We start from the raw sequence: 20,141 nt of genomic DNA on the forward strand, positions 1-20,141 counted from the left end.
GGAGGGGGGCAGGTGTACAGAGGAGGAGACAGAAGTGGGGGGGGGGCAGGTGCACAGGGAGAGGAGAGGGAGATGGGGAGGGGCAGGACTGAGTGAGCTCCAATGGAGACGGAGGAGTGGCCAGAAGGACCCGTTCAGGGTAAGTGGTGATGGGAAGAGACTTGAACACAATACCATGTACAGACGATATTCTGGAATTCTGCACCGTCAACAAATAGATCACCATTAACCACTGTCACCCCGATCAATTCCATAAACAGAACCTTCTCCCCAATGTCCTGCTGCTGTACCCACACGCTGGCCTGTTCCCTTCGCCCTTTACCTCTGCGTACGCCTCAATCCCCAGTCGGATGACTTCCCGCATGCTGGCCAGCATCATCAGCTCCACCTGCTGCAGCCACTTCTCCACCATGCCCTGGGCGAGACGGGCGGGGTCAGCCCCGGGCAGAGGCCCAGCAGAGCCAGCGTCCCCCCTGAACAGGGCTGGAGGGAGGCCAGGGTGTGCTTTGCTCCCCTGGGGGTTCAGAACCAGCCACCCAAGACGTGCCTCATGGTGTGTGGCTTACTTTTTTAAATATATTTATTGATTTTTTATATATTTTTTAAATATTTATTGATTTTTTACAGAGCGGAAGGGAGAGGGATAGAGAGCTAGAAACATTGATGAGAGAGAAACATCGATCAGCTGCCTCCTGTACACCTGCTACTGGGGATGTGCCCGCAACCAAGGTACATGCCCTTGACCGGAATCGAACCTGGGACCTTTCAGTCCGCAGGTTGACGCTCTATCCACTGAACCAAACCAGTCAGGGCTGGTGTGTGACTTATTTTGAGCTAAAGGCAAGATCCTGCAAGTTCAGGAGAAACTTCTGCCCCCACCTTAATTATCTGGAAGAATTTAAATCAGGAGCCTGGCCCAGATGAGGACTGCCAGCAATGACTTCTTCCCTCGCTCTGCGGCTGGGCAAGCTGCCCGTCACCGACCTCCTGCAGCCCGAGGCACCCACCTAGCCTGTCCCCACACTGTCTCCGAGCTTCTCACATACGTGGGCTCTCTGACTCTCACATGTGGGCTTAGATTTGATTATTTTCTCCTCTTAATCTAGCTTATGTTTATTTCATTACAGACCAGCTGACACCTTGAGGGTAGAGGAAACCTTCCCCCCACACTCCCCTTTGAGCCAATATTTTTTAACTATTTGTTTTATGTTATTTCCTGTGTTCTCGGAAGTGTGTGTCTTGTAAAAGGTGCAATAAGGGGTTTTAACATGCATTTCTCTCATATCATTTTCTGAAACAGATAACGTCTCAGGAGGAAATGGCATTTCTATTTCAGTTAATAAAGTACACTGGTTTCTAACGAACAGTTTTAGTTGTTTCCTTATTCCTGTGGTTCCCAAACTTGCTGTGCCCTGGGACGATCTGGAGACGAAAAACCCAAACCCAAACCAGGCACAGAGGCCTGCCTCCTGCCCCAGCGGGTTCCAGGGTGGGACCTGGGGTGGAACTTGGGCATCTGGTTTCCTTCAAAGCCCCACAGGTAACTAACATGCAGCCAGTCACCGGGTCCCACAATTCCCGCCTGTGGCTGCTGGCTGCTGGCTGCAGCTGCTGAGCCAGCTGGGGTTCGGGTGGCAGAAGCAGCCACGACGGCAAGGGGAGGTGAGGGTGCCCCAGGCCATGCGCGCTGTCCCTCCGGTGGGAGCGGAAGCGGGTCCCACTTACTCCGTGTGCAGGACACGTGCGTAAAGCTCGGTGTTAAGTGGCATTGACTACACGCTTCACTGAGCTTTGAAGACACCTGCCCAGCCAGCTGTCTAACCGAGTCACTTTGAACCGGGCTCTGCCCACGGGAATCTGGACGCACCCGCCTGGATCTGACTCCTACGCCTGCCTCCACGTCACCTCTGGGTAAAGACCTCCCACAGCTCGGTGTGCACACGAGGCATGCTTCCCAGTGCGGAGACGGGCAGATGGGGCCCTGGAAGGGGGCTCCCTCCCGTCCCCAGTCATCAAGCTGTGGAACCCCATGCCCCCCAGGGACCGAGCCAGGCCCGCAGGCCGCAGCAGTGTCTCTGCCTCTGCCCTGCTGGCTGCGGGGAGAGAGCGAGCACGGGAGGGGCTTGCCTTGGCGTGAGCCGGGTAGATGATCTGCTTGAAGGGGACGGTCTCCTTCTCCGAGCTGATCATGCCCACGATCTCCAAGTCGTCGGTGAACTCCAGCCTGGCGATGCCCTCGAAGCACTTCTTCAGGTGCGGCTGCACGCGGAGCGGGTCCTTGGTCTCCGACAGGATCTCCAGCAGCTCGTCGTTCGACAGGAAGAAGAACCTATTCCAGAGCAAGAAGCAGGCAGCTGAGTCCCTTCCCAGACTCCCTTCCCACGGGCTCTGCTCCCCACAGGGAGGGCCCCGCAGACCACTGTGTGGGTCTTCTCTGAGGACACTCCCGCACCAGGTCCAGCTGCGGCAGGGAGGACGGGGAGGAGCTGGACTCTGAGAGCAAGAGAAACCACGAGGCGAGGCTGGAATATCTGCATTCAACAGGGCGGGGCTGGGGTGGGGCTTCCTTGGCTCCTGGCCTCGGCCGCATTCAGAATCACCTCTGGCCTTGCCCTGAAATTCTAATGCCGAGGCTCTACTGCAAAGATCCATATAGAACTGACCTGGGTTGGGTCTGGGAATCTGCATATTTTAAAACCCCAGGGAGGGGTGGTAGAAGAGGCTGCAGAGGGGAGATAGATAAGTGGAGACAGAATGAGCCTGGACTTCGGTGGTGAACACACAATACAACGCACAGATGATGGTTATGGAATTGTACACCTGAAGCCTGTGTAATGTTACTAACCGCTGTCACCCCGATGCATTCAATTACAAAGTAAAATAAACCCCGGTGACTCCTGCGCGGTCCATGCTGAGGGCCCCCCGGGAGGAGACAGGCGCTGTCCTTTCCTCGTCTCCAGGCGTGACAGGTGTAGAAGGGAAGCACATGTTAATAACGCACTTACTTCATGCAGCGCCTTTATCTTGTTTGAAATGACAAATAATAACCCCTGTCCAGTGTGCTCAGTGGTTAGAGCATCGGCCTGCCCCCTGAAGGGTCTCAGGTTCGATTTCTGGTCAAGGGCATGTACCTGGGTTGTGGTTTGTTCCCTTGAGCCCCCGGGAGGCAGCCTCGGTCTCTCTCTCTCTCTCTCTCTCTGTCTCTCTCTCTTCTCCCTCCCTCCCTACCTTCCTTCCACTCTCTCAGAAAAGCAATGGAAAAAAACATACTCATGTGAGGATTAAAAATAGAATTTTTAAAATGTACAAATAATACAATCGCTTCATTCTCTTGCTTTGGCCTAAAGGCAGCCACCACAAACCTTCAGAAAATGTTTAAGGAACAAACTCTACAGTAACCACTAGGCTGAAAGGTGCATAATTAAGGGACCATATGATTAGCGTCTTCACTGTATAGGATGGATTACAAAAATGGCCACAGTATTTGCACTTAACCTCATGCTGAGTGCTTATATTTATTCCATAAAAAGGCATACAGAGATACTGAAATGTGCATGTGTTTCACTTAGAAAGAAAATGAGGCTCAGAGAAGGTAAATATCTCATCCAGACAACCTGGAATTGAATGCTAGCTTTTCCACTTACCAGTACTGTTTTTTCACAAGTTACTGTTTCCTCATTTATAAGGTGGAGATAAAAATAATAGTTCCAAGTTAATAACACGAAGCACTCAGAGCACGTCCTGAACACGGTAAGTACTGTGCTTGCATTTTATGAGGAACAGCAGTCATGGCTATAGGACCAGAAGCCCAAGTCTTAGAAATGTCCTCTGCCCAAGTTCTGTGCTTTCAAATAGAGGTTCCTTATCTGTGTTATCCAATACTAAAGGCATTAGACACCGGTAGGGGTCATGCAGGAGGCAGCTGATCAATGATTCTCTCTCATCATTGATGTTTCTGTCTCTCCCTCTCTCTTCCTTTCTGAAATCAATACAAATATATATTTTTAAAAAGAATACTAAATAAATTAAAAATTTCCTTCTCAGTTACACTAGCCACATTTAAAGTGCTGGATAGCCACATGTGGCTCACAGTTACTGCACTGGGCAGCACATGTGTAGGTAGAACATCTGTCAGTGAGTCAAGTTCTACTGGACAATACTGCCTTAAGTAGACGCTAAGGACATTTCTGAAACCTAAACAACCCACTTTTTGGGGTGGAAAGCAGAGAACTAACTTTGTCTCCATGTAGGGGACACTAAGGTGTGAGTTCCTTAAAGGCAAGTTAGATCAAACTTGTATCCTAATTAGAATCAAGTGCCACGGGGCGACCATGCATGGTCAGCGAGACGTGACAGATGGTCGGGGTGAGGACCCTCCTTCCTGGGACCAGCCTTGCCTGTATGCGGAAGAACATTGATTCTTGTGGAAAAAAGAGTCAAATATTTATAAACATACCTACCAGAAACACAACATTCACCAGCCAAACTCTTAGCTGGCAGTGCTCGAGCACGTGGTCGGGGAGCTGGCTGCTTTACATGCGTTGTCGCAATTGAAATGCACAGCAGGTGCAGGAGGCAGGGCCTTGTCCCATCTCTCCTACTGGGAGAACTGCGGCTGGGATGCCTCAGAGCGGAAGAGCTGGGACTCACACTAAGGGCTGTTCAACCCCAAGGTCCGGGCCCATAAGCACGATGGTGATACTCCCCTGGGCGGGTATTGACCATGTTGGTCGGCCAAAGTGTGGAGTTGGCCCCTGGTGCCCATTCAACCTCCCTCTAAGTAACAGTCATGAGCACCCTCAGCCCTGAGAGCTGTCTCAGGGAATGGGAAACCTGGAAAGAACATGGACCAGATAGGAGCCAACTCGCAGCGTGAAAACTTTCATCCCACTACGTACGGGTCAGGAAGGCCACTCCAAACCCAAGGGCAGTAACGAGTACCTGGGGAAAAACAGCCTCTTCTTCTCCAAGTAATCGTTCAGCCCCCTCTGGATGTCCTCCAGCAGCGTGTTGGCTTCTTGGAGCTTCTCAGCCATGCGGGGCTGGTCGGCCGCCATCAGGACCCTGGGATCCTTCACCTGGTTCCGCCAGAGGACAGGACTCACCGGGGGCTCCCAGACCCCGAGAGCCATCATTACATGAGGGTGTGACCAGTGCCTCAACTGAGGATGCCCTACCAGCAAAGTGTCTCCCAGCCCCAAAGGGAGAGCGCTCAGATAGCAGCGCCCTGCTCCTCCGGCTGGGGTTGACTGGGACGGGGTTGGGCAACTGAAACCAACCAAGCCAACGCTATTTTCACTGCTAGGCTTTGGAATTCAGATGAGGACACCCTCAATCGTGTGGCTGGCCCCTGAAGCTGCGTGCAGATCAGCTTCCATGCTGTGACCGGGGTGGAGCACGCCGGCCTGCAGGAGGGAGGAAGCCAAGCCGGCACGGAGAGGGCACTCCAGGGTTTCCTGCGGACCGCTGGGCCCAGAGCTTCCGTTATACACGTCCCGCCCGCGGGTTCCACGGGACACTGTTCGGACTTTCTGTTTGCGCTGCCTGGAGGGTTTCCATTACTTGCAACCCAAACTCTCAGCTAATATGAGGTCAGAGGAAGCAGGATATGCAAAGTGGCTCTGATGGCCGAGTGACATAAATTACCACTTAACTCATCCCTACAAACAGCCGGGCAGGTGAGCTCCCTTGAGACAAATTCTTTATAAACGCGCCCCAATTTGAGCACACTTGCCTTCCAAAAGGAAAAAAATTCATCTCCCTGATACCGTCCACCCAGCGCACTCACACTTTGGGGCTCGTTCCCAGTGTCATCCCCTGGAGGCCTCTCTGACGTGCCCAGGGCAGTGAGTCACTTTTCTGCCTTCTAAAATCTTGGTGCGTAACGTCCATTATAGCTCTTATGTATCTAAGTCTGTCTCCTCACAAAGCAGGGTATCTATGAAGGCAGATGTCATATTCTTGTCATCTTCAAGTACACTGTCTGGGTCCAAGTAGGTACTGAATAAACATTTGTTAAATATCCACATAACTGAATATGGACAATCATTTGAATTCTGAAAGGATTCTCAATCTGTAAAAGCTTTACCGGCAATAAACAGTCTTCCCCTCGCGGAATGACAGCTAAGTTACACAACTGCTAGAGCTCACCTCTGGGGAGGGGGAATATCATGGCCTCCATTTTCTACATTACATATACCCACGTTTAAACTTTTAATAACAACTTTTGAAATTGGAAGAAATATACAATATTAAATTTGCAAAACTCTAGGTTACTGACAAGTTTTAAGGGGCCTGGCGACAACACACAATGAGGAGCATCTGTGTGGCAGCCCGCTCCCGCCCTGAGAGGTGCCGGGAGCGGGGAGCTTACCGCTTGGGACATGAGGGATTTCCAGTAACCGTCCACGATGGCAAACTTCCTGCCCTCTTCTGGCATCTGGGCTGTGATGTCCTCGGAGCTGAAGATCGGTTCCAGGTACAGCCAGGTGGCTTGGCATTTCAACCAAGCATCCAAAATGTCCTGCACGCGGACTAGCTTTTCTTCCCACTTCTGCGAATTTAGCATTTTATATCTGAGTCAATAACTTGCCACCCCGCATCGCACAACTGTTTATTCACTCATTCCCTTGTTTAACAAGCACTGTTGAGTGCCCCTATGTTCTGGTCACCTTCCAGGCAATGTGGATACAGCAATGAGTGAAACAAGGGAGTCCTTGCCCTCATGGAGCTTGCATTCTGGTGGAATAATGGTGACACCAATAATAATGATCATATATTACTATTGTATATAACTAGAGGCCTGGGATTCCCTCAACCTGGCCTGTGCGTTCTTGCAATCTGGGTGTCCTCGGGGTATGTCCAACTGATGGGGAGCGGGCCTAAGCCGTCTGTCAGACATCCTTGGTGCTACACTCGCCAGGCGTGAGCCCAGCTTCTGGCTGAGCAGTGCTCCCCCTGTGGGAGCACACTGACCACCAGGGGGCAGCTCCTGGGTTGAGTGTCTGCCCCCTGGTGGTCAATGCACATCATAGCGACCGGTTGTTCTGCAGTTCAGTCGATTTGAATACTAGCCTTTTATTATATAGGATTATCCTATAAAATAAAAGAGGAACATGCAAATTAGCCATTCCTCCACTATGCTCAAGCCACACCCAAGCCACACCCACCAGCCAATGAGGAGTGAATATGCAAATTAACCCAACAAAGATGGCAGATAATTTGCATACATAGAGCAGAGTAGGAGAGCCAGCAGTTTGGGGGGACATGGCTCCCTGGGTCAGAGAAAAACCAGAGTGTGGCGAGCACCAGGAATTCTGGGAATAGTAGTTTTGGTGGCAGCCCCAGGACCGGAAGCAGAAGCCCAGAGTGCGGGGAGCACCAGGAATGCTGGGAATCATAGTTCTGGTGGCAGATGGAGCTCCTAGACACTAGAGCAGTGATGGCCATCCTATGACATGCGTGTAAGAGGTGACATGCGAACTAATTTTTTGGTTGATTTTTCTTTGTTAAATGGCATTTAAATATATAAAATAAATATCAAAAATATAAGTCTTTGTTTTACTGTGGTTGCAAATATCAAAAAATTTCTATATGTGACACGGCACCAGAATTAAGTTAGGGTTTTTCAAAATGCTGACACGCCGAGCTCAAAAGGTTCACCATCACTGCCCTAGAGCAAAGTGAGCCTGGAGCAAGTTACTGTTGTGATTGGGATGGAGGGAAAGCAAAGGTGAGAGACATAAGTAAAATCAGAGCATCTAGGAAAAATTAAAGGGAAGATATCCTAAAACTTCCAGAAATCTCCACCAATGAAGCAAAGAAAAAAAAATGCCTCTATTATTCTGTGAGCAACAAACCAAACTGGGTTGGGGTCTCAGACAATTTGTTCATATGATTGCAAAGACAGACGGAAACTCCCGGATTGGAGAGGGCTCCCCTGAGGGCTCCCAGATTGGAGTGGGTGCAGGTCGGACTGAGGGACCCCCTCCCCCACGTCCCCCCCTACTAGTGCACAAATCTTCCTGCACCAGGCCCCTAGTTATTACTATAACCAGGGATGGGCTGAGTGCTTCATGCATGTGAAAACTAACTTAATCAGGTAGTTTTATGATGGAAGCGTTACCACACCTCCCACTTTACAAATGCAGAAATGGAGACACAGTGTAAGAGCCTTGCCCAAGGTTAATAAGCAGGGAGCCAGAATTTGAAACCAGGGAGTCTGGCTTCAGGAGCTTTGCCCTTAGCCTATGCTGTAGGACACAGTGAGCCACATGCCTACCCTCCGGCAGGTTACGTTCAAGAGTACGCTAGCTTGGCTGACACGCACATACTTTCCAATGCATTCTTACTTGGTACATTCAAACCATCTCACGTTTCCTTTTGGCAGACGTGCACAGGCTCAGCACACGACATGCTTACTTGGATGGTTCGTGCTTTTAGTCACGTGTTACTTTTTTCCGAGCAGGAGACAATAAATTTTTTTGTTAGATGAACTTAAAAACCTTCTCCCTCCTCCTCCGAGAAATCAAGAGCCACCCGATGTCACAAACCGCCCCCTTTCGCCTTACCCGGCACTCGGCTTCTATTGGCCTGATGAAGGGGGAGCCGCACATGGTCTGTGTCTTTATCACGTGGTCGTCGAGGAGTAGCTGAATGTCATCCACGGCACACAGGATGCTCATGTCCTGCAAACACACACCCGCCTGTCAGAGCCACGCGCGGGCCGACACACAGGCACGGAGCCCCGAGCTCCGCCCGGGGGTTGGGGGGCAGGAACCTGTGTCTTACGGGGATGGAATTTCTATTTTCTTCCTTGAAAATGTTCTTAAAGACACAGACTTTCCATCTCCGTGGCAGAAATCACATCGTGGCCCAAGCCCAGAGCTCTGCCCTTCCCTGTGCTCCCACCTTCTGCCCTTCGCTCTCCTGCCGCCCACAGGGGCCCTGCCCAGCAGCTTGGCTGGGCCTACCTGGTGGTTCTCAAACTGTGTGCCAAGGAGCCCAGGGCACTGCAGTGAACTCACAGCAAATCACTGGGAATGTTTAAAAAGAAAATACAAATGTGTTTCTTTCCATTTGTGGATGAAAGGGGCCACGTGCTAACCTGACAGGCTCAGGGGAGGCTGCATGGCGGTCCTGCAAACTCAGACCTAAAGTCACCACAAAGGATGGTCTGAAATTAAACTTAAACTAAAAGCAGTTATGGTGGGCAGTCACTCCTAGGCCGGTATCTTCACTGACAAGGTCAACCTTTACCTTAACTGGGCCTATGTCTCTTTTTGCATCTTTGATAACATACCCTTAAAATGTCTGGGTAACTTGTAACTTCCCTTTTTCTGGACCCCTTGGGGCACAACCTAATGTGCTGGGCGCCAGGACAGAGACCACAAATCCCTTCATTATCATGTTAATCGATCCTGCACCCACCTAAGTATGTGTCCATCATTTTACTTCTATCCAATCCAGGCCCACCCCCTGTTTTGCTTTCTCCCGCCTCTCTAGTCTATCACCAGTGACTTCATGTACCCCACCTCCGTCCCTCTTTGATTGCATGTGTAAATACAGAGGTGACCGCCATTCTCCGGAGCACTATACCGCTCCTCTGAGGTCCTGCTTCCCAGCAATCGTCGACAGTTTGGCTCAAATAAACTCACAAAAACTCCTTACAGGTTTGAATGTTTTACGTTAACAAATTTCTATGTATTTTTTCAAACAGTGAAGGTGACAGGACACGGATATTACTGTTTGAACCTAATTACGTAACAACAGAGCTGTGAGCTATTTCTTTTGTTCTGGGGAGGGGAAGCATGAAGAAAGTACGACATTCATGACACAAAAGGCAACAGGAACCAAGAAAGTTCGGGAGCCTCTGCCAGTGCGTTTCTGGGCCACAGTCTAAGAGCGGGTCCGGCCCGTGCACGACACTCTTCCTCCGAGGCCACCGTGGCCAGAGGCTGAACGGCTCTGTCCCCTGCCGCAGGCCTGTCTCTCTCACTCTGCTGTCACTTCCTTCAAACCCACATCTGGTGGCTAAGTGGGGGCTAGGCTGTTTCTGTCTACCAACCTTTTACTAGTTGCTCTGCACTGGGCGGGGTGTCTAATCTGTGCTGACCCTGGTCTATAGCTGCCCTGGGCGACACCTGGACTGGTGGACAGGAACGAAGCTATTGCTCCCAGGTCTCCCAGCTCACTCCTCGCCTCAGCCCACCGCCTCCAGGAGCGCCTCCTCCAGGCAGACAGTGCAGCACACCTGACCTGCGGGCCAGGCGCCTGGTCCTGCTGGGAGAGGCCCCAATTCCCTCCCCGCTACTGGCTTATCCAGGTGAAATCAAGGCCTTGTGGCTATTGAAACTGAAGGGGAGAGAAGAGAAAAGAGCACCTGTGGCCTCCAGGGAGGAGGGATGTGGGAGCCTTTAGGGGGGGTGGGGAACCCCTGCCAAGGGCCATTGGATATTTGTGACATCATTCTCGGGCCATACACAATTATCCACGTAAAAATGAGCCTGCTCTCTTTGGTTGAACTTTTGGTGAACTCACCCCAATGCAGGGCCAGATCAAACGACTGCGTGGGTCCCTGACGCAGGCCAGACACTCCCACCCCTGCTTTAGGGTTTCAGCTCTCAGTCACACTGCACATTAGAAAGCCCGGGGCGCCTTAAAAATACAGATGTCCAGGCACTTTGGGGATGGAGAGAGGGAGAACCTACTGAGTTTTTTTGTTTGTTTATTTTTGAGAAGCGCTAAGTATTGTTTACTCCAGGCAGCTTCGAGGGGCTGGGCATCCCTGGGAGAGGCAATTCAGGAGGCTTGCTCCGCCTGTGCTCTGAATCCAAAGGCATTTCTCCTTTGCAAATGCAACCCTCAGGGTGGCCAGGGGCAGGGAACAGACACAGGCGCGGCCTCCGATGGCTGCAGCGCTGACAGTGAGCGGCCCTGTGCTGACCTTCCCAGCGGCTGAGAGGCCAGACCCTAACGGTTCCCCTGCAGGAGAGAGGGAACAGGGGACTGGAGAGCTGCGAGGTGGTGCCGGGGGTGAGATGGCGATAGGTAAACATATCCAACCCACACCCGACACCTCAAGCCTGTATAATGGTCTGTGTCAATTACGTCTCAGAAAAAAAGTTTTTAAAACGCTGTTCGGGGCCCTCTGAGTCTGTTGCGATTCCGAGGGGCTCCTCTCTGGGGAGTGTAGTCCGGGTCTGGGGAGGGCGGTCCGGGTCTGGGGAGGGCAGCCGGGGTCTGGGGAGGGTGGCCCGGGTCTAGGAGGGCGGCTGGGGTCTGGAGAGGGAGGCCGGGGTCTGGGAGGGCGTTCGGGGTCTGGGGAGTATAGTCCGGGTCTGGGGATGGCGGGTCCGGGTCTGGGGATGGCGGCCCAGGCTGGGGAGGGCGGTCCGGTCCGGGGAGGGCGGTCTGGGTCTGAGGAGGGTGGCCCTGGTCTGGGGACGGTGGTCCAGCTGTGCCGGCCGAGACTCACCGTGTCCCTGTACTTCGAGAAGCTGAATGCCATGTTGACCCATTCCGACTTCATCTTCTCCAAGTTTTTCTCCAGGGAGTATTCTTTGCTGGCGGTGGCTCCAATGGGCTCCAGTCTGGAAGGGAGACAGGGACAGCAGCGTGACTGGAGGGAAACGGCCAAGGGGCGCTCAGCTCCCGTAGAAAAGCCGTTCAAAGCCCTGCTTCTCCTGAACTCCTCCTGGAGGACGTGCCAGCGCCCCAGGTGACCGGCTCCCGAGCCTCCGCCCTGGCATTGGGCTGTATTAGGGCTGAACTGCGGCCCCCACAGGCGTGTGTGGGGTCCTAGCCCCAGCGCCTGGGAACGGCAGGTCTCCCATCTGAAAATGGGTCTTTAGCGAGTAGTTAAGTTAAAGTGAGATTGTGAGGGCCCCGAATCTAACAGGACAGTCCTCATCAGAGGAGAAAGGACAGACACACAGAGAGGAATGACCGTGGGAATGAAAGACGTGGGGAGGGGTGGCCGCAGGCTGAGGAGAGAGGCCGCAGGAGAAAGTAAACTTACCAACACTTGGCTCATGGGCTTCGAGCCCCCAGGACGGTGAAGAAATAAATGTCTGCTGTTTGAGCCGCCCCAGCCTGTGGCATTTGTCCTAGCTGCCCCAGCCCACCACGGGAGCCACTGGTTCCATGCTGCCGGCTGTCCTGAGCATTGCAGGGTGGTAGCCACCACCCGGCCTTTACTCACGGGGCGCCACAGCCGGCTGCCCTGCCCACCTGTTGCCAGTCACGGCGACACTGTTCATCACCTGGGTGTGACTAACAGCCAGGCGCGCAGGGGGGGCACTCACACAGGCCGCCATCCACCCGGGGCCCCAGGAGGTGGCAGGGATCACGCCCAGGTCTGTTCCGCTGTCGCTGGGGCAGGGACTGGACATAGACGCATGCCCAGTGGGGAGGTGCCCACTGCCAGTCACAAGGGGAACAGGTCAGCGGCCAGAATGGGCATGGCCACTGCCAGGGCATGAAACCTAAGAGACTTCACTCCTGGACAAAGGAGCGCTCCCCCTCTCTTGCTGCTCACCCACTCCCGGCTTGCAGGCTCGCGCGCCCTGCCCTTGCCTACGCAGCCCACGTGGCCCACGCCAGGTGACCCCATGTACTGGCCTAATGGACAGTGACCAGCCTGAGGCGACATCAGGCGGCTCTGCTGGGAGGCGGCCTGGATGCTGGCTGGGCTTTCAGCTCTGCTGGAGTCCCCGCTGGCCCTGTCAGAGCTGGTCCGGGAGAGGGGACTTTGGAACCCGAGGAATGTAACTCCATGAAATAAAGTCTTCAACCACATCTCCTCCTCCCGTGGAGGCCCTGGAAATGCCTTTTCCAGCGGAGCCCCAAGGACCCCACTCCCACTAGGGACGGAGAGATGGAACTCCGGGTGACAGTAACAAATGTCCCCCGTGAGAGCCACTGTGCTAACCGGTAACGCAGATCTCCTCTCCCACGGCTGTTTCCTCCTATTGTTCCTCCTGTGCCCAGAGCTACTCTCGTCCTCCTTAGTGCATCTTGGAATTTCTGTTCATTTATGTGATGGCTTTTGCTCTACCTCCTATCCTTACCTTTAAAAAACAACTACTGCTGTTCCCCTGCTATGCTGGGTCCTCCCCCCATGGCCCTTGCTCCACGGAAAAGGGGAGGAGAGAAGGGACAGTCCACCCACCATGGCTCCTGCTCCATGGAAAAGGGGGGGGAGAGAAGGGACAGTCCACCCCTCATGGCCCCTGCTCCATGGAAAAGCGGGGGGAGAGAAGGGGCAGTCCACCCCCCATGGCCCCTGCTCCACGGAAAAGGGGAGGAGAGAAGGGACAGTCCACCCACCATGGCTCCTGCTCCACGGAAAAGGGTGGGGGGAGAGAAGGGACAGTCCACCCCCCATGGCCCCTGCTCCCGGGAAATGGGGGGAGAGAAGGGACACACTCCCTTTGTCCTGCTTCCACATGGAGGTCTGGGTCCTATGCCCCATGGTGGACAGACATTGGGAAGCCAAGTCCGTGGAGGGGAAGGAGTAACCCCTCTCACGGCCTCAGCGATGCTTTCCTGACACCCTTGACTGCAGAGGAGACCACACGGTCTTTCCTGACAGGTCAGCCCAAGGCCCCAGCTGGGGAGCCTGAGCCAGGCCTAGACGCTGGGTACTCTGACCCCTAACTGGCGTTTCCTCCTCGCACACTGTGGCGTCTACCCTCTCAGCCAAAGGGGGCCACTAACTAGAGCTGAGGCCCAGATAACGCTGGACAGTGACCGAGGCCCTCCGCAGCACGGCCAGCATCCTGAATGCCTTCTTGGGAGACGGCCACAGTGAGTGTGCATTTAGGGCATAATTCACAAAGGCGGTGCCAACCCCCATGAGTATGAGAAGCAGAGGCTGGCTGTGTGGCTGTGACCACGCCCCTCGAAAGGCCTTAGGTCCCATCTGTCCAAATGAGGGGTTGCTGGTGAAATGAAATAATATAAAATGCTTGCAAACCATCTGACTTTTACTTATGCAAATAATTGCACAGGCGAGGGATTAACCAGCTTGGGAGTCCATGAAGTCTATCAAGAATTGACTGTACCCAGCTCAGCAGGCGTAGCTCAGTGGTTGAGCATTGACCTATGAACCCAGAGGTCATAGTTCAATTCCTGGCCCAGGCACATGCCCGGGTTGTGGGCTCGATCCCCATTGCGGGGTGTGCAGGAGGCAGCTGATCAATGTTTCTCTCTCATCATTGATGTTTCTATCTCACTCTCCCTTAATAAATCAAATCAATAAAAATATCAAATTAAACAAAATATATATAAAAAGGACTGACCTCACCCAAGTGTGCTAAAGCAGCTCCTGGCGTGGGCTGTGGCAGAGTGCACGAGTGCACAACAGCGGGACCAGGAACCACCACGCCTCAGGCAGATGGTTCGGTTACCTGCCCATCTCATCACCTCGCAGCAACGCTAGTCACCTGTCTACAGGCAAGGGGACGAGGCACAGAGGCCAACTACGTGGCAGGTGTCGGCACAGCTAGATGTGCCACAGCTGGATGCTGGCGTGAGGGGCAGAGTCGCGGCGTATCTGCTCAGACTGCCTCCTTCCAGGGGCTTGCTTTGCAGGTGAAGGGAGTGGCTAACTGGGCTCCAGGCGTGGTTCTCTCAGTGACTAGCTGTGACCTCTGACTAGTTATGGACTCTCTAGTCAATTTATTTCTTCCTCCGTAAAATGCAAATAATATTAACTAGAATAGGTGGTTGTTGTGATGGTAGGTTGGTTAATATTTATCCATGCTTGGTGCAGCATAAATGTGCAACAGCTGGTATTTCTTGGAAACACTTTACTGAGGGAAACCACTGGGGCTCACCGAACCTGGCTGAGCTGGCGCTGCAGCAATGCTGGTCCTGGGGGCTCTGTTCCGGCTCTGGCGAGTCCAGTGACCGGGCGTGGCCTCCCAGGAGATGGGCTCACAAATCCCAGCTGGGCGGGCCATGGTGGGTGTCACTCCCAGGCCCTGACTGCTTCAGTGACAGGCTGACCTTTGTCCTAAGTAGGCCCCGCCCAGTTTCTGAGCACCCAGGGCAATGCCTTTGAAATGCCTACTCAAGTGCATCCCCTCAGGACAGCGGAGCCTGACTGTCCCGTCACTGACCGCCTTGCTCCCTTCCCCTCTACGCAGCGCCCCGTGTCGCCTCCTAATTCCACGAGCACAAATGCAGCTGCAAATCTCCTGCTGGGGGCATTTTCTCAGTCTGTCCAGGTCTTGCTTCCAGGCGTGCCCTCTGTTTGGCTCAGATAAACTCTAATCAACTCTTACAATAAACCCTTACACTGACGGTTGCCAGCGTGACAGTTGCCAGGGGCATCGGAACATTCGGGAGGCAGAGACCCTTGGGGGCCTGGGAGCACCTTGGAGGGTGGGTGCTCCGTGTGGGGAGGGAGTCTCAGTCCAGCAGGTGTCACAATTGCCCGGAACAGCCTTGCCCATCCCAGATATAATGAGAACCAGTATGTCACTTTAAAGTTAAAAAAGTAAAAAGAAACAAGTGAAATTAATTTTAATAAATTATTTTCTGTATCGCAATACATCTAAATATCTTCCTAACACACTCCATTTTAAAACTTATTAGTTTGCACTGTTTTTCTTAGTGAGTTTGATATCAGCCTGTATTTTATACCTCCAGTACATCTAATTCAGAATCACTCCATCTCAAGGGCTCAATTGCTATCTGTGGCTAGTGGCTCCCCCACAGACAGTACTGACTGGGACTGTTGCAAGACCACCCCCCAAATTTCTGATTTGCAGACACGGGTGGGCATAGGGATATGCATTCCTAACTAGCCCCCAGGTCCCGACAGTGCAGCTGGACAACATCCTGGGAACCATGTGTACAGGTTAGACCTGAACCCAGCTGCCTGACAGTCCTCTGCAGCCCAGGACATGCAGCGCCTCCTCATCCGTCACCCTGAGTGTGGAGACACTAACAGGGTCCTGAGAATCTCTGGTACTAAACATAGCAATTCACACAGTACACATCCTCCCTCACACGTACACATCCTCACTCGCACGCACACGTCCTCACTCGCACGCACACGTCCTCACTCGCACGTACACAGCCTCACTCACACAGTATACAGCCTCACTCGCACGTACACAGCCTCACTCACACGTACACATCCTCACTGACACAGTACACATTCCACTCACACGTACACATCCTCACTCACACGTACACAGCCCCACTCACACGTACACATCCTCACTCGCACGTACACAGCCCCACTCGCACGTACACAGCCTCACTCGCACGTACACAGCCTCACTCGCACGTACACAGCCTCACTCACATGTACACATTCTCACTGACACAGTATGCAATCTCCAGGGCGTTTGGAGGAGGAGTGTGAGCATGTGACTCTGTTTTTTGACCAGGTTCCATGGAACTTAGCGGGAAGAGAGCCACCTCTGATTGTTGTTGTTGGGTAAAGAGGGTGATACTGAGGCCCTCACACGTACACATCCTCACTCACACGTACACATCCTCACTCACACGTACACATCCTCACTCACACGTACACATCCTCACTCACACGTACACATCCTCACTCACACGTACACATCCTCACTCACACGTACACATCCTCACTCACACGTACACATCCTCACTCACACGTACACATCCTCACTCACACGTACACATCCTCACTCACACGTACACATCCTCACTCACACGTACACATCCTCACTCACACGTACACATCCTCACTCACACGTACACATCCTCACTCACACGTACACATCCTCACTCACACGTACACATCCTCACTCACACGTACACATCCTCACTCACACGTACACATCCTCACTCACACGTACACATCCTCACTCACACGTACACATCCTCACTCACACGTACACATCCTCACTCACACGTACACATCCTCACTCACACGTACACATCCTCACTCACACGTACACATCCTCACTCACACGTACACATCCTCACTCACACGTACACATCCTCACTCACACGTACACATCCTCACTCACACGTACACATCCTCACTCACACGTACACATCCTCACTCACACGTACACATCCTCACTCACACGTACACATCCTCACTCACACGTACACATCCTCACTCACACGTACACGTCCTCACTCACACGTACACAGCCTCACTCACACGTACACAGCCTCACTCACACGTACACATCCTCACTCACACGTACACGTCCTCACTCACACGTACACAGCCTCACTCACACGTACACAGCCTCACTCACACGTACACATCCTCACTCACACGTACACGTCCTCACTCACACGTACACAGCCTCACTCACACGTACACAGCCTCACTCACACGTACACATCCTCACTCACACGTACACGTCCTCACTCACACGTACACAGCCTCACTCACACGTACACAGCCTCACTCACACGTACACATCCTCACTCACACGTACACGTCCTCACTCACACGTACACAGCCTCACTCACACGTACACAGCCTCACTCACACGTACACAGCCTCACTCACACGTACACATCCTCACTCGCACGTACACAGCCCCACTCACACGTACACATCCTCACTCGCACGTACACAGCCTCACTCACACGTACACAGCCTCACTCGCACGTACACATCCTCACTCACATGTACACATTCTCACTCGCACGTACACAGCCTCACTCGCACGTACACATCCTCACTCGCACGTACACAGCCTCACTCGCACGTACACAGCCTCACTCACATGTACACATTCTCACTGACACAGTATGCAATCTCCAGGGCGTTTGGAGGAGGAGTGTGAGCATGTGACTCTGTTTTTTGACCAGGTTCCATGGAACTTAGCGGGAAGAGAGCCACCTCTGATTGTTGTTGTTGGGTAAAGAGGGTGATACTGAGGCCCCCTAAGGGTAAGCGGGTGTACCAAAGTCAGCCTGAGGGAAGCGGGCTCTGAGCTCTGGTTCAAGAAACTTTTAACCTAAATTTCTCTTTGAACTAAAAATTTTCAAGTCAGTAAAAGGAAAGGTCCTCCTGGCCACTTACCAGAGGGTAGGCTGCCCTCATGTCCAGGGGGCAGGAGGGAGCCGCCTGCGGGAGGCAATTGGGGGTTGGGGGTGGGGGGTTCACAGGCCCTCTGATCACTCACTCCCTGAAGAAAGGGGCACCTTACTTGTCAATGAATTTGTTGAATCCATATTCCAGCATATTGGCCAGGCATGTTGTCTCCGTGGGCTTTATTTCACAGCCGACAAGCTCACTAATCTGCAAAGAGATGAGAGTCCGTGTTTATGGTCACGCCAGCGCTGCCCAGTCGACATGGGAGGAGGGAAGTACTCCTGCCCCCTGGCCCCTTCCCGCAGCCACAGGCACTGCTGAGCCGGAAGTGTGCCTGGTTGGCCTGGATGGATTTTCCCATTTAATGTAACATGTTCAAATAGCTGCTCGTAGCCAGTGGCTGCAGAATGGGCGGTGCCGTCTAAGGATCTGGGCAGCCAGGGCCCCCCCTGCGGTCTATCTGCTTTCCTGGGCGCTGGTCTGGCGCCAGCACTGGGCGCTGGGCAGCCCTGGAGTGTCTTAGGGGGTGGGACTGTGTGATTCTAGGGCCTCATGCAAAGCCTGGCCTGTGACAGAAGCCGGGGCTTGCTGAACAGAAGGAGCAAGTCCTGAGACCAGGTGACAGGCAGCCCGAGGACGCGAGGACGAGAGGATGCAGAAGGAGGCAGCCGTCCTCTACGGTACCTCCCCCGTCCCAGGTGCTAACTTGCTGGAAACCGTAGCAGTGTTTTCTTTGTTGTAAGCACTACCCTCCACGCAGCTTTTAGTGACCACATCCCCAGGGAAGCTGTTCAGCAAAGTCTCTGGGGCGTTGGGCACCTTCTCAGGAAGTGTGAGGCCTGAGCAGTACCAGGTGGAGGTGGGAGGCTCGGGGACCCCCCGCCTCCCCAACCAGGTTTGTCACTGTCCAGCACCACCGTCCCCAAGGCTACAAATGTCAGAGCAGGAAGGGGTGAAGCTGTGCCATGTTCTGTCTATTCCGCCTGAGCCCCTGGGCCTGGCATGTGTAGCATCAGTGACCGGCTATGGGTGAGGGCATGAGTGTGCCAGCGCATGCAGGTGGCTCCCACCTGGGCTCTGAGGACACAGAGGGCCACTAGAACGATGGGAATAAGAAGGTAATTAACATTGATTGAGCGGTCACTCTGTATGGGACTGTTTTAAGACTGTTATGTGCTTATTTCATTCTCCCAACACCACGAGGAAGGCTCTAATGCAGCCGTGGGCAAACTACGGCCCGCGGGCCGGATCTGGCCTGTTTGAAATGAATAAGACGAAAAAAAAAAAAAAAAAAAAGACTGTACCCTTTTACGTAATGATGTTTACTTTGAATTTATATTAATTCACACAAACACTCCATCCATGCTTTTGTTCCGGCCCTCCGGTCCAGTTTAAGAGCCCATTGTGGCCCTCGAGTCAGAAAGTTTGCCCACCCCTGGTCTAATGTATTACTATCCCCGTTTTACAAATCAGGAAACTATGTCAAGGAAATTAAGTATCTTGTCCATGACCATCAGCTCGTAAATGGTGGAACTGGGACCTGGCTCCATTCTGACTCCAAGGCTCTTACCCATCTCCCTCGGGGCTTCCATGTACCGCGGTGCAGGTTACTCGCTGCAGAAGGCGAGAGCGCAGCCCACACCGCGTGCGCACCCCGCATCCGGAGGCGGCCCTGCGGGCCCTGCTCGTGCCTTCGGAGCTTAGAGCGCGCTGTTCCCTGGACTAAGTGACAGCTGCACAAAGCACCTGGCATAGTACTTGGCCTCGAACCCTCGGAGATTGGTCGTTTTATTACTTAAATCGCGTTGTGAACTATGTCAATGAACAAGTGTCCAGTGTGCTAGTCCAAGAGCCCAGAATTGTGCTGTCCCATCCGGAGCCAGGGCCCTGGTGAGCTAGTCTGAGTGGAGGTGCTGTGAGTGGGGAGCACACCACGTTTCAGACTCAGCATGGAAAAGGTCCTGTGAAATACCTTAACATTTTTATGTTGATTACCTGTTGAAATGACAATATTTTGGTTAAGTTTGGTGAAATAAAATTTATTCATGAAATTTATTTAGCCTGTTTTTGCTTTTAAAAATGTGGC

The 20,141-nt window shown here is 53.0% G+C and overlaps 1 protein-coding gene across 1 annotated transcript in view; it reads right to left on the reverse strand.

Moving 5' to 3' along the window:
• DNAH3 (dynein, axonemal, heavy chain 3) overlaps nt 1–20,141 on the reverse strand; it is a 181,263-nt gene that overhangs the window by 94,603 nt on the left and 66,519 nt on the right. Inside the window, exons 19-25 of the mRNA XM_006752778.2 lie at nt 18,171–18,262; nt 11,477–11,591; nt 8,571–8,687; nt 6,374–6,553; nt 4,942–5,078; nt 2,128–2,329; nt 323–415 (exon numbers count right to left, since the gene is read on the reverse strand). Of these exons, the coding sequence (XP_006752841.1) occupies nt 323–415; nt 2,128–2,329; nt 4,942–5,078; nt 6,374–6,553; nt 8,571–8,687; nt 11,477–11,591; nt 18,171–18,262 (936 nt within the window). The remainder of the gene's footprint in view (nt 1–322; nt 416–2,127; nt 2,330–4,941; nt 5,079–6,373; nt 6,554–8,570; nt 8,688–11,476; nt 11,592–18,170; nt 18,263–20,141) is intronic.

The sequence above is a fragment of the Myotis davidii genome, unplaced genomic scaffold (genome assembly GCF_000327345.1).
Source record: "Myotis davidii unplaced genomic scaffold, ASM32734v1 scaffold970, whole genome shotgun sequence".
Lineage (NCBI taxonomy): Eukaryota > Metazoa > Chordata > Mammalia > Chiroptera > Vespertilionidae > Myotis > Myotis davidii.